General features: G+C 57.3%; 3 protein-coding genes across 5 annotated transcripts; 1 reads left to right on the top strand and 2 right to left on the bottom strand.

The window, feature by feature from the left end:
• Window positions 1-440: 440 nt before the first annotated feature.
• LOC123643501 (probable hydrolase PNKD) lies at window positions 441-3073 on the bottom strand. The gene is made up of 3 exons (XM_045559061.1): window positions 2869-3073; window positions 1926-2094; window positions 441-830 (listed from the first exon to the last, which is right to left on the bottom strand). The coding sequence occupies exons 1-3, from the start codon at window positions 2933-2935 to the stop codon at window positions 638-640; spliced, it is 429 nt and encodes a 142-aa protein (XP_045415017.1). The 5' UTR covers window positions 2936-3073; the 3' UTR covers window positions 441-637.
• Window positions 3074-3221: 148 nt separating this feature from the next.
• LOC123643503 (angio associated migratory cell protein) lies at window positions 3222-8527 on the top strand. Of its 2 annotated transcripts, none has more exons than XM_045559063.1 (11): window positions 3222-3504; window positions 3967-4122; window positions 4841-4960; window positions 5591-5730; window positions 5990-6134; window positions 6444-6527; window positions 6643-6758; window positions 6908-7011; window positions 7163-7253; window positions 7446-7600; window positions 8044-8527. In XM_045559063.1, the coding sequence occupies exons 1-11, from the start codon at window positions 3384-3386 to the stop codon at window positions 8117-8119; spliced, it is 1308 nt and encodes a 435-aa protein (XP_045415019.1). In that variant the 5' UTR covers window positions 3222-3383; the 3' UTR covers window positions 8120-8527. The 2 variants fall into 2 exon arrangements, with proteins under 2 accessions (XP_045415019.1, XP_045415018.1); XM_045559062.1 differs by having other exon boundaries at window positions 3298-3504; window positions 3964-4122.
• A 248-nt stretch (window positions 8528-8775) lies between these two features.
• On the bottom strand, window positions 8776-12042 carry GPBAR1 (G protein-coupled bile acid receptor 1). 2 transcript variants are annotated; one of them, XM_045559065.1, is made up of 2 exons: window positions 11466-12042; window positions 8776-9952 (listed from the first exon to the last, which is right to left on the bottom strand). In XM_045559065.1, the coding sequence occupies exon 2, from the start codon at window positions 9905-9907 to the stop codon at window positions 8918-8920; it is 990 nt and encodes a 329-aa protein (XP_045415021.1). In that variant the 5' UTR covers window positions 9908-9952; window positions 11466-12042; the 3' UTR covers window positions 8776-8917. The 2 variants fall into 2 exon arrangements, with proteins under 2 accessions (XP_045415021.1, XP_045415020.1); XM_045559064.1 differs by lacking the exon at window positions 11466-12042 and having other exon boundaries at window positions 8776-10256.
• Window positions 12043-12806: the final 764 nt, after the last annotated feature.

Raw genomic sequence — 12806 nt, forward strand, 5'->3', positions numbered from 1 at the left:
TATTAACTCTCTTCCCCACTAAGCTGTATGTACACATACCATTTTGCAGATGGGGGAGGGGATGGACTGCAGGTTCAGGTTCAGAACTCCATCTTAGAAATCACTAGTCCAATCTCTTACAAGCGAGGAAACTGAGGCCCAGAGATGTTGAGTCATTTGGACTTAGCCAAGAGTAGTGCTTTTTGGCCTCCACACCCTGAATGCCTTCTTTGATTCTCTTTATTTGTTTCAAGGCTGAGCAGAGCCCCACCCTCCCTGCCAGCATCTCTGAGGGCTGGGTCCCCAGGGCCTGAGCCTAGGCTTGTTGCACTTAAGTCTCTGTGGTTGCCCCACCATCCAGCCGGGAACACTGAGCTCTTCTGTGAGAGGGAGCACACATGAGTAACCAGCCCCACCCTCTACCCCTCCCGTCCCAAGGGACTCACAAACCCAGACCTGGATCCTTTTCACTCCAACACTCAATCACTTTATTTGCCTTTGGCTGGCTCCTTGGTGTGGGAGGGGCGGGGGCTGGCAGCAGCCTGGGCTTCGCGCGCCCTCTGGTGGACCTCAGAGGTAAGGGCTAGAATCAAGGCCAAACCTGAGGACTTCACAGTCAATATGATTGATACAGTCTAGCCGAGGGTTGCAGCACTCCTCAGGCCTGCACCCCGGGCCCAGCTTCAGGGGACCGGGCATGTTGGAAGGAGGCCCTGAACCTCTGGCTCTCATACTCGCCCGTGTTGGACGCCCGCATGTTCTGCCGAGCCTTCATCTGCTTCAAACGGTCCTTGTCCACTTCCCGCTTGGTGAGGATGAAGAGGAGGATACCACAGGGGAAGCCGATGGCCCTACGGGTGGGGAGATGTGCACGGGGTTTGGGGAGGGGCCCAGCCTGAGCCAGAGGCGCTGGGGAGAATCATTCCAGCTTTTATCAACTGTATGAATTTTGCAACATCTCTTGTGTCTAATTCGTCCTCCGTGCTGGCTGCTAGAGGGACCCACACAAATCAGATCCTAATGCTGCCCTGCTTAAAACCCCGTAACAACTCTCCATCACTTTCTGGCCAAGTTTAAACTCCTAGGCATGGCACAAAAGGCCCACTGTGGTTGGGTCTCTGCCTACCTCTCTTCACTCCTTTTCCCTAGAGCCCCACACTCCTCAGCTCTCCTGAGCTTCTGGAAAGGGTCCTAGAGCCCTGTACTCCTGCCATAGCACCTGTGTGTGATTCTCCAGGCCACCCAGCCTCTTTCCCTGGGTCTTGGCAAAGGCCCCATCTGCCTAATTGCCCCATATCCCCTCTCAGACTCCCCTTCTTAATCTGAGTAACTGCGACTTAGAAGGCAGCTTGGTATGGGGGAAAGAGCACACAGTCACAAGACCTAGTGAAAATCTAGCTCTGAGCCTCAGTTCTCTCCTCTGTAAAATGGGGATGTAATATTAATCTTAGAAAACTAAAACATTACATGGTAAAGCACTGGCACACCCCAGGTGCTGAAAAAAATGTTAATTTCATCCTCCTTTCCCTTTAATTTTGATCAATAATAGGTATTAGGGTCAGAGTTGCATCCAAATAACAGTGTAATACCTTCTAGGCCCTGTACATAACTAATATAATCTCACATGACCTCAATTAACTAATTACTGAAACTTGGGTCTCACCCCAAGCTCTCAAAAGGGAGGATGAGGCCAGGGACCCAAGTGTGAATCAGATCAGCTCAGCTTACTTCACAGAAAACCCACTCTCTCCCCACTTCCACATATTTCCCCACCTCCCTTGCCCTACTCCTCTGAGATTCAGATCCTTGAACCCAGCAACTCTGTTCCCACACACAACTTTGGATTCAACTCACCGTGACCTGAAACTTGGAGAAGTTTCTGAGTCCTGCCCTCCCCTGGATGTCAATTCCCATTAGTGGGCAACTTAAACTCACTTAAAACTCACCAGGCTAGTCCCACCGCTTTCATGGGGTTCTTGCCTCTCTTTCTGGGAATGTATTCCAGCTCAGGGGATAGGGGCTCAGGTTCCTCCTTGCACTCTGGGGAGCTGTGGCTTTGCAGTGCCCGGGTCCGGTTGTGGGAAGCCCTGTTAGCCGTAGCTCCTGAGAGAATCCCTGTGGATGGAGGTAAGGAAGGTCAGTAAGAGGGGATGAGGAGAAAGAAAAAGGAGAGGAGGGATAAGGGCTGGGAGGAGTGGTTGAGATCTGAGGAAGGGGAGCCACTGCAGTCTGAAGTAACAGTGCCAGGGAGAATCCAAAGAGAAATGGGAAAATCGCCATCGAGGTGGCACTTTTGGAAGCCACTTCCACGTCACTGCAGGCTCATCACCCTGGTGCGAGGAAGGCGAGATTCGCTGTTCTTCATCTCAGACGACAGGATGGGAAGGACTGCAGTGGGACTCACATGAGACGTATGAAAGAGATCCGGGAAAACGTTTTCAAACTACAGAATGTTAGCACTGCAAGGGAGCTTAAAGATAGTCTACTCCATCCCCTCGTTTTATAGAAGAGGAAACTGAAGCCCTGAGAGACGAACTACTTCTCCCAAGGTCAAACTGCTAATTTTCCGGGGCTAGAACCCAAGCCTCCAGAAGCCCGGGGCTCTTTCCTCTGCACTGCGGTGAGTGTAAAACACCTGGAGCGCGGGAGTCTAAAAGGCTTCCTTGGGTCTCCCTCTTGCAGCAAGACCCCAGAAGTGTCGTGTAGCCCGAAGGCAGGGGGATGGACTGGGTGATCTCTAGAGAGCATCTTTTCACCCCTAGATTCTTTAGGATCCTGCAGAGAAGTATGGGCAGGAATAGACAGCCCTGACCTCCTGCATCGCTGGGTGAGATGTGAAAGAAAAGGGATCTCCTGTAGTCCTGCCCTCCCCGGGGTCCCTCTCCTTACCCCGGAGGACGCGGGCATTTCTCGCCCCCCGGCCCTTCAGCGCCGTAGCAGCTACCACCGCCGCCATGTTCAGATCCCACCCCCCTACGCCGCGCTCCCCGCCGGGAATTGTAGTTTGCGTAAGGGGCCTCCCCCGCTCCTTCCGTCCTGCCTACAGGCCAGAAACTACAACTCCCAGAAACCCGCGGGACGGACCCGAGAGAACTACTCTTCCCAGGAGACCCCGGAGGCGCGCACGCTCGCTTGTTTCCCTCCTGTTGTGGGCGGAGTCAGGTGGGGCGGAGTTTGGGTTCTCTCCGCCACGCCCCGACCCGGTCTTCCAACTCTGCCCTGTGATTGGTGGCTCAGCCAGCCAACCCCTATCGCTAGTGGCCGAAGGGCCGTCGCTCTTCCTGCCGGAGACTCGCCTACGCCTACTTCCTCCCGGGAGGAGGGGCTCGAGTTCCGCGTCGTCGCGCAGAGCTGACTCTGGGAGGCGTTTGGGCCCGGAGAAGTGGATCGGCCGCTTGCGCCGCATGGAGTCCGAATCGGAAAGCGGGGCTGCCGCTGACACCCCCCCACTGGAGACCCTAAGCTTCCATGGTGATGAAGAGATTATCGAGGTGGTAGAACTGGATCCCGGTCCACCGGACCCGGGTGAGAACTGCCGTTCCTCAGGCCATGGGGCAGGCAGGAGGCGCTCACCCATGGCCTCTGACCCCTGCTGCTACCCCCCTCTCCTCCACATCCCACCGGTCATTCCTACCAACATCCTTCCCCCTCCTCCTCCCCCACCCCCACAGTTAGTTCTCAGGCCTGACGGGGTGGGGGTTCCCTGACGCCTCCTCTGGCCCTTCCCCTCACACACCCCCTTCCCATCATCCCCTAGGCCCTCCCTCCCTGCACCGTCGCTGGCCAGCTCCAGGTCCTCAGACCTGGCCTCCCGTCCTCCGTCCCACACGCCCCCTCCTCCCTGCCGCTTCTCGCCCCCCTGCACCCTGTGGGTCTGACTCCACCTTACCCTCTGGCCACATGACCCAGCCTCAGGCCTGCAGACGCTTCCCTCCCTCCCTCTTACCGCCTCCTGAGCCCCATCTTTTAACCCTCTCCTCAAAGCAGATGATCTGGCGCAGGAGATGGAAGATGTGGACTTTGAGGAAGAGGAAGAAGAGGAAGAGGGCAATGAGGAGGGCTGGGTTCTGGAACCCCAGGAAGGAGTGGTCGGCAGCATGGAGGGCCCCGACGATAGCGAGGTCACCTTTCCATTGCACTCAGGTAGGTCTCCGGGGAGATCCACCTTAAATCAGTCCAGGTGGGCATGTGAGCATTAGACATCTGCCGTGGACAGAGCACTATGAGGGACCCAGAGATGGGAAGGATACTGGCCTTGCCCTGGAGGAGCCCACAGGTAGGGTGCATTATGGTGGGATGGGTGAGAGCTTGGGTGTGGAGTCTGTTGAGACACCTGTGTGCAAATCCTACCTCTCTTACTTGCCCACTAACCTTAATCTCTCTGAGTCTGAGTTTGCTTTTAAAAAGTTATCTTTGATAAGAGTTAATGAAAGTAAGCTGAGTGTAAATTAGAGGTACCTTATGAGCATATTTTTAATAATGTTCTCAAATACTAGTTCTTAGTGAGAAACCCACAACACGGTGCTCTCCTGGCTTTCTTTGTACCCAGCCCGGTGGTACCCCATGCTGAGAACTGTGAGCCCTGCACATGGACCCCTTGTCCATGGCATCAGTGTGGGTGGTGAGGGGAGCAGCACATAAGGTGCATCTGCTCTGGAGAAGGACTTGAGTTTGGCGAGTTAGGGGAAGGCTTTCTCTAACAGCCTGATTCTTGAAACTTGCAAGGACTTGGATTCTTTTCCAGAAGGAAAGAAAGTCAAGTTGCTTTGGGTGAAAAGGGGTGGGCTGCCTGAAGGTTCTGAAGGACAGAACCTTAGGTAGGAGCTCTGTCCCCTCACCCATGGACTATCTGTTGGGACAGCATCAGTGTTTTGTGTGAGCCTGGATCCCAAGACCAACACCTTGGCAGTGACAGGGGGTGAAGACGACAAAGCCTTTGTGTGGAGGCTCAGCGATGGAGAGCTGCTCTTTGAGTGTGCAGGTGAGAGACCAAGGTAGAGGCCTGGGGGGTCACGTTCCTTTGGAGATCTTAGGGGGCTGGTCTCCAGTGGTTGTGCATCCAACAGCTATTTAGTGACCTCTGTTTTGTGCCAGCTCTGTGCTGGGCCTCAGGGCCACAAAGGGGGAGTATATAATAGTCTGTTGCAGGCTCAGGAGCAGGAGGCATTAATTGACCTAGGGAGTCTAGGAAAGGCCTGGGGACACTGGTGTAGAAGTAGGTGGGTGGAGGGGGGGATGTGGGTTTTAAGGAGAGGTGTAGAGTGAACAGAAGTGGTAAGAGATAGGAGGCCTGGGATATGCTTGGGTGAGGGGGGCCAGTGGTGTCTCCTGGAGATACCTGGGGCTCTTGTTTCCTGGAGCACCTGTGAGTTCTGTCACCTGTTCTACTGGGGCTCGCCCCTCTTTTATTTATTTATTTTTGAGATGTAGTCTTGCTGTTACCCAGGCTGGACTTGAACCCAAGTAGCTGGGACTACAGGCATGTGCCAGCACGCCCTGCCCCTCTTTTTTTCCTCACTAGTCCTTTCAGCGGGCCAGATACTGGCGTCATGTGCCCCCAGCAGTCGGTACCCTATTGTTTTTTTCTCTTTTTGCCCACTTTTCTTTGCAGGCCATAAAGATTCTGTGACTTGTGCTGGTTTCAGCCACGACTCCACCCTAGTGGCCACAGGGGACATGAGTGGCCTCTTGAAAGTGTGGCAGGTGGACACCAAAGAGGAGGTCTGGTCCTTTGAAGCAGGAGACCTGGAGGTGAGATCATCAGAGTGGGATTCATCTCTGTGAGGCCTTGGGTTGGGGGCTGAGAGCTTGGGGGGCCAGTCCTACCTCTATGGGAACAAGCCAGCTCTGAGCCAGTGTGCCACAAGGTGCAGCAAGAATGTCAATACTTGTTTCCTGGATAGTCCCTGGTGACCCCAGAAGCAGGGAAACCTTAGGTGGGGCTCGTGGGGCAGGCTTCTAGGTCGGGTGGGGTGATGGGCCTCCCTGCTGCCTCTTCTTCCCTGCCCAGTGGATGGAGTGGCACCCTCGGGCACCTGTCCTATTGGCGGGCACAGCTGATGGCAACACCTGGATGTGGAAGGTCCCGAATGGTGACTGCAAGACCTTCCAGGGCCCCAACTGCCCAGCCACCTGTGGCCGAGTCCTCCCGGATGGTGAGAGCAGCTCCCTTGAGTGTCCCTTCCTGGGTACAGAGGTTGAATCCAGGGTTAGGCACCTCCCTAAGCTCCCTCCTGGGCCGCAGCTGGCAAACTCTGAGGCCTGCCCTTGGCCTCAGTGCTGACCTCCCAGGCCCCAAAGCTGACAGCACCTTCTTCCTGCCCTGAACTGGGTCTCATCTGTGTTCCCTGGGGCAGCATCTGTGCCGTTGCTCTCTTCTCGCCTCTCCCCTTCCCCCATTCCCTTGCTCGTTGTCTCTGAGTGCACACTCTGTCCTCTTTTCACCTGGGCCTCTGGCCCTTTAGGGAAGAGAGCTGTGGTAGGCTATGAAGATGGCACTATCAGGATTTGGGACCTGAAGCAGGGAAACCCCATCCACGTACTAAAAGGTATCAGAGGTGGGGGAAGTGTTAACCTGGGCCCTGGGGGAGGGGCTGAGAACCCAGGGCAGGTCTTAGAGGGTAGAGGGGACGAAGTCTGTCTTGCCCCCCCGCTCTACCCTAGGGACTGAGGGTCACCAGGGCCCTCTGACCTGCGTCGCCACCAATCAGGATGGCAGCCTGATCCTGACTGGCTCTGTGGACTGCCAGGCCAAGCTGGTCAGTGCCACCACTGGCAAGGTGAGTGGACCTGGAGCCTGGCTGGGGCTTCTGCTCTCCCGTATCCTCTCTCCTTTCTTTCTCATTCTTCACTCCGCCTCCCCTCCCACCATCTTTCTCTTTATCGGAGGACCGAGATTCCAGGCCCCCTCTGATCCTCTTGCTTATAGGTGGTAGGTGTTTTCAGACCCGAGACTGTGGCCTCCCAGCCCAACCTGGGAGAAGGGGAGGAGAGTGAGTCCAACTCAGTGGAGTCCTTGGGCTTTTGCAGCGTGTGAGTGTGACCCAGGGCCTTGGCCCGGAGACGGCGTGGAGTGGGGAGGAGGGGGCTTGTTGGGGGTGCCTGGGCTGGAGCCCCAGGGAGAGGCAGGTACGCCCGGTAGAGGCAGGGCACGTGCATCCTCACAGTGTTCTCCTTGGCACAGGATGCCTCTAGCAGCTGTTGGTTACCTGGATGGGACCTTGGCCATCTATGACCTGTCTACACAGACCCTTAGGCATCAGTGTCAGCACCAGGTATGGACAGCTGGACCTGGGTTCCCCATGGGCTGTGGCCATGGGGAAGCCCAGGCCTTTGGGGGCATCTACCCCAGACCTGGCTCCTGCTTGGTCCTTCTCTGTGGCTGTCCTTTGTTGATGGTTGGGGACAGATGCCTCTCCACTCTCTTAACCCTGACGTCCACCCTGCATCTGTCACACCCGGGGCAGTCGGGCATCGTGCAGCTGCTGTGGGAGGCAGGCACCGCCGTGGTTTACACCTGCAGCCTGGATGGCATCGTGCGCCTCTGGGACGCCCGGACCGGCCGCCTGCTCACTGACTACCGGGGCCATACAGCCGAGATCCTGGACTTCGCCCTCAGCAAGTAAGCGCATGGGGCGAGGGCTGGGATCTCTGTATTTGAAAGGGTCCTTGGGGTGTGGGAGGGGATTGCTGGGGGAAGCTGGGCCCGAGGCCTGGTTGTGCCCTGTGAGGCAGGAATACTGGGAAGCCTGAGGGTTCACAGCTCAGGGAGTTGTCACTGCTGATCCAGCCCCCACCCCAGTGGGTGACAGCGACCTACCCTGGATCTCACATCCCAGTCACGGGGGTAGGAGACTGCGATCCATTTCCCCTGCCCAAGTCAGCTCCGTGCTTCTCCGTGCTGGGCTTTCCTTCTTCCGTCTGCTTGCTGGTCACGTGGAGGTGTCAGCAAAGCCTTAGGCACTGGAGTCTAGCGTTGAGGATGTGCTGGAGGAGGCCCTAGGGTGGGCTTGGGCTGGTCCCCAGGTCATCCCGTCCCTTCACCCACATGCTTTCTGTTTACAGAGATGCCTCCCTGGTGGTGACCACATCAGGAGACCATAAAGCGAAAGTATTTTGTGTCCAGAGACCCGACCGTTAATGGCTGCAGCCCCTGCCTTTGTGTCTGGTGTTGAGGGGCACGAAGGGAGCTCCCCCACCAGCAGAGGCGGTAGGGTACAGAGGGAAGAGGAGGGGAGGGGGCCTCGGACTACTTTCCAACCCCTTCAGCTGACTTGCCCCTCTCTGTCCTTTTCTTCTCTTTAGAGACCCAGCCCTGGGCCCCCTCCCCTTCCCCCTGCCCAGGCCCAGTGGGCCCTTCCAAGGCCCTTCAGGCCTCTGTCTCTTTCACTTTCACTTGCTGGTGTGAGCCATGGGGGTGTGTGTTTGTATGTGGGGAGTAGGTGTTTGAGGTTCCCGTTCTTTCCCTTCCCAGGTCTCTGGGGGTGGAAAGAAGGAAGAGATACTAGTTACAGATTTTAAAAAATGTAAATAAAATATACTTCCCAGAGAGGGCGTCTGTGTGGATTTTGTGGTGGCTGGGGAGCAAGGAGGAGCTAGTGAGGGCCACGTCAGGGTGACGCTCCCCTCCAGATCTGCTCCATGTCAAGATGTGTCAGCGCACCCTCTCTCAGGGGTGGTCTGTTCACACTAACAATTAATTTCCTGTCTGGGCTGGAATCTCCCCTGCTCCACATGTCTGTCCTTAGGTTCTTTCTGTAGTGGGTCCACCTGCCTCTGCCTTTCTGAGATATGGAGTGAGATAACCATAAACAGCCTTTATTGGGTCAGGGAGGAGTCAGATGGGACAGGGTCTCTGACCCAGAGACATGGGGACCTGTGGAGACAGGCTTGGCTGAGTAGGATGGATGCTCTGGTAGGGTCAGCAGAGGCCCTTCCCCTAGTTCAAGTCCAGGTCAACGCTTTGGCTGCTGGTGTGGTAGGCAGTGCTGGGGCCGGGACTGCCCTGGGAGGCCCTTCCCCGTAGCCCCTGCAGGCACCTTTGTGCAGCCGCCCTCCAGGGAGCTGTGTAGCGCTGATCACCCAGCCCCATGGCCACAGGCACAGCTGCCGCGCTGGCACTGCCCAGTGAGAGGAGGGACAATAGCGTTCCAGGCCCCAGCGGTGGGCGCTGCTCATAGGCCAGGACCGAGAGGAGCAGGGTGGCCACGTAGGGCCCCCAGCACAGCCCGAAGAGCAGTGTGGCTCCTGCCTGTGCCCTTGCCTGCCTCCAGGTGAGGGCCCGGGCCAGGGCTGAAGGCTCATCGCGGTACACTGCCCGCTCCAGCCGGCGGATGTCCTGCAGCTGGCGATGGGCGGCAACCAGCACGCAGGCAGAGAGGAGGGCGGCAGCACCCACGGCGGGCAGCAGGAGCCCATAGGTTTCAAGGTAGAGGTAGGGGGCTGGGAAGACAGCCTGGGAGCTGCAGTTGGTGCCAGGGGTCCAGTGGTTCCACCCCAGAGCAGGCAGGCTGGCAAAGGACAGGGGGCCGGCCCAGGTGAGGAGCAGGGCCAGCCGTGTGCTCCCAGGAGGCCGGAGTGGCCACAGCACGGCCATGTAGCGCTCCCCGTGCACCAGCAGAAGGTTGGCGAGCAGGGAGAGGAAGGAGAAGTTGGGAGCCAAGTAGAGGAAGAGGCAGGACCAGTAACCCCGGCGGCTCTGGCTCCACAGCCCTGGCAGCATGGGCAGCGCCAGCCCTGTGAGCAGCCCAGCCAACAGCAGGCTCAGGAAGAAGCAGCCAGCAGGTGGGCTGCGCAGACGGCGGTCACAGGCGATGCCCAGGGCCAGGAGCAGGTTGGCAACAACGATGAGGCTCGCCAGGGCCAGGGAGAGCCCCAGGGCCCCATTGGGAACAGGGCTGGGCCACTCCTCCGTGCTGTTGGCTGTCATCTTGGGCCTGGGGATGGAGCGGGCCTGGCGCAGCAGCCAGCATGCCTGCATGGAGGACCGGGCGCCAGAGTTAGGATGGGGTGAGGTTGCTGTCCTGGTGGGGACTGCATGTGAATCCAGAGGGTGTGGATCCACAGGCTGGGGGCCATATCCTATTTGCTGATACACATAATTTTTCAATTCATTGCCAATTAAAAGTTTATATAAAATTCATATTATGTTTTTGGTTTTTCTTGAAAAATCAGGTAGGTCTGGTAACACATCTGTATGGTAGAAGCCAGCAGAGCTTACTGGTGATTGCTCTCAGACAGTCCCCACCGGGCCAGCTCCACCCATTTCTGCTGTGTGCCCGGCCTCCCCTGGCAGCCGTGATTCCGCCTGTTTAGACTGCGAGGCAGACGGCTGGCCCCGCAGCGTGCAGCAGAGGAGCTGTGCATCCTGGCCTCCACCTGGGTGGCCTCTACATGGACCAAATGGGAGGACAAGTCCTGCCAGTGTGCAGTGGTCTTCTAGCAAGTCATCAGGAGAGAGGCTCCTTTGAGCCAGGTCTGGGGCACAACTGGGGTGCCCTGTCCCCTGCACTCCTCCCCCCATCTGTCCTTGTAGCCCATTACAGTTCAGTGAGCAGCCTCCGGGTAGGACTTCCAGCCCATAAACTTGACTCGTCCGCTCCGCACTAGCAACAGGTCCCTTCCTGGGAACTGGAGGGAGGAGAGGAGACGGGGAGGGGACGCCTGGCAGTGAATGTGGAGATGCCAGCAGCAAGGAGATGACCCCCAACACCCCCAGAGCCTGAAGCTGAGCCCAGAGGACAGGGAGGAGGAGCCACTGGGCAGGGCCTGGCCTCTCTGTGGCTCTGTCCCTGTCCTCCCCTTCACTTCACTCCTTGGTCTCAGTCCTCCAGTGCCATGGCCCCACAGCCCTATCCTGGGGACAGGGGGAGGGGTCCTGGGTCCTGTGGGAGCCCCTGCTTATGTCAACAGGGGAGCAGCTGCTGTTGCTAGGATTAAAGTCAATAAGGAAAGGATTCCTACTCCTCACCCCCTCCAGGTCAGAGGATCAGGGCCCCACGGCCACCCTGAGCTGAGAGAAGATGCTTCCCTCCATTCTCAGGTTCCCCAGTGTGCTAACCCCGGCCACCAAGCCCCACCCTACACTTCTGGGTCCCTTTCCCCTGACCTCAGCCCCTGGTTCCTCTTCCTCAGTGTCCCCTGTGCTGTCCACTGAGGTCATCTTTCCCTCTCCAGAGGCCCTCAGTTTCTGTTCCCCTTCCTCCTTGCACCGTAACCTTTATTAAACCCCATGAGACCCAGGGTCTGTTACCCCAAACCTGGCCTGAGCCAGAGCTCCCAGTGGAGTGGTTCTTTCCACCCCACCTCCACCAGGGCAGTAAGAAGGCAGGGAGCAGCCTGCTGCTGTGATTTCTCAGCGGGATGCTGGCTGTGCCACCCTCACAGCCTGGAGGGGCTGGTGGCTTGGACTGGGTGCAGCGGGCTCTCCAGAATCTGGGGCTGAGGTCTTGAGGTGTGGCCCAGGAGGATGTGGGGTAGCTACTCACATGGCTTTTCGGGACAGGTGTTGCCTGCCCAGCCTCCAGCCTGGGCTTTCCTCAGTGGCCAGGAGGTGCTGCAGCCATCCCTGCAGGGTTTCGGACCATGCCTGGTGTCCTGGCTGGCCAGCGAATGGTGTCTCTGCTCTGTGGGAACAGCGGTCTGGGCCGGGCTTGCCTGGGTTCCCGGAGGGATGGAGTAGCCGCAGCCAGGGCTGGGTCCTGGCCCCGCCTCTGGGGGTGGGACCTAGCACATCCTGAGCTGCGGCAACCCCTTGCCCTGACGTATCCTTCTGTATGAGTGCCTCCTGCCCCATCCCCCCACCCCTAGCCAACTGGACACATCTTGCCACCTAGGTTGTGGCTCCCCTACCTCAGCTCGGAGCCCTCTCACCCGCTAGTGCCCAGCTAATCTGACGAATGCATTCCGGTTCATGAATAATAATGACTTAGTCCACCCCTCCCCAGTGCCTGCTTCAGCTAATACATTTACATTTAGAACCTTTAAACTGGGAGCTGCCAGCCAGCTGACAGCACAGCCAGCTCCACACTTCTGCCGCCTGCCACAGGTGGTGTGTGCGAGGACAGCAGCCACAGGTGGTGTGTGCGAGGACGGCAGCGGTGGGGGTTTGGGGCCTGAGGGTCTTCACTGGCCCCACCCCATCACCTGATGGGCCTTTCAGCTTACAAGCCCAGCCTCGCCTTCCTGAATCCGGTCACTCCACACTTTCATTAACTGTTACTTTCTAAGTTCTGGGCTATGAGGTACACATGGCCCTGGGATGTGACCTTCGGCAAGCTACTGGTGGCCCTCAGTTTCTGCTACGTAAAATGGGAACAAGAAAAACCACTTCTTAAGCTTGCTGTGGGGAATGCCATGGGATAACGTGTAACCACGTACAACCCAGTGCTTGACACTCGATGGGGGGTCGTCTCCCCTTCCCCTCCACGATGATTAAGAGGCATGAGCCAGTGTTGGAATCAGAGCTGTCCGGGATCCCATTTTTTTTTAGATGTGTGAAATTAGGCAAATTACTGAAGTTCTCTTGCCTTAGTTTCCTCATCTGTAAAATGGGACTCATAATGTGATAAAGACCTGGCACACAGCACTTGGCACACAAACACTCAGTGACAGACAGCTATTATTACCGTATTAGGATTTCTGCCTTTTTCTGCACCTGTCCCCTCTAACAAACACCTCTGCTGAGGAAGGCAGGTAGGGAGCCTATGAAAAGTGAGAGGGGAATGATGCTCCACAGGGAAACTGAGAAAAGTAGGTACAGTGAAAGGGAAGGGCAAGTTCAAGAACAGGAAGCCAAGAGGTGTGGTGCTCTGATTTCCACTTTGTAT

The sequence above is a fragment of the Lemur catta genome, chromosome 8, assembly GCF_020740605.2.
Source record: "Lemur catta isolate mLemCat1 chromosome 8, mLemCat1.pri, whole genome shotgun sequence".
In the NCBI taxonomy this organism is placed as follows: domain Eukaryota; kingdom Metazoa; phylum Chordata; class Mammalia; order Primates; family Lemuridae; genus Lemur; species Lemur catta.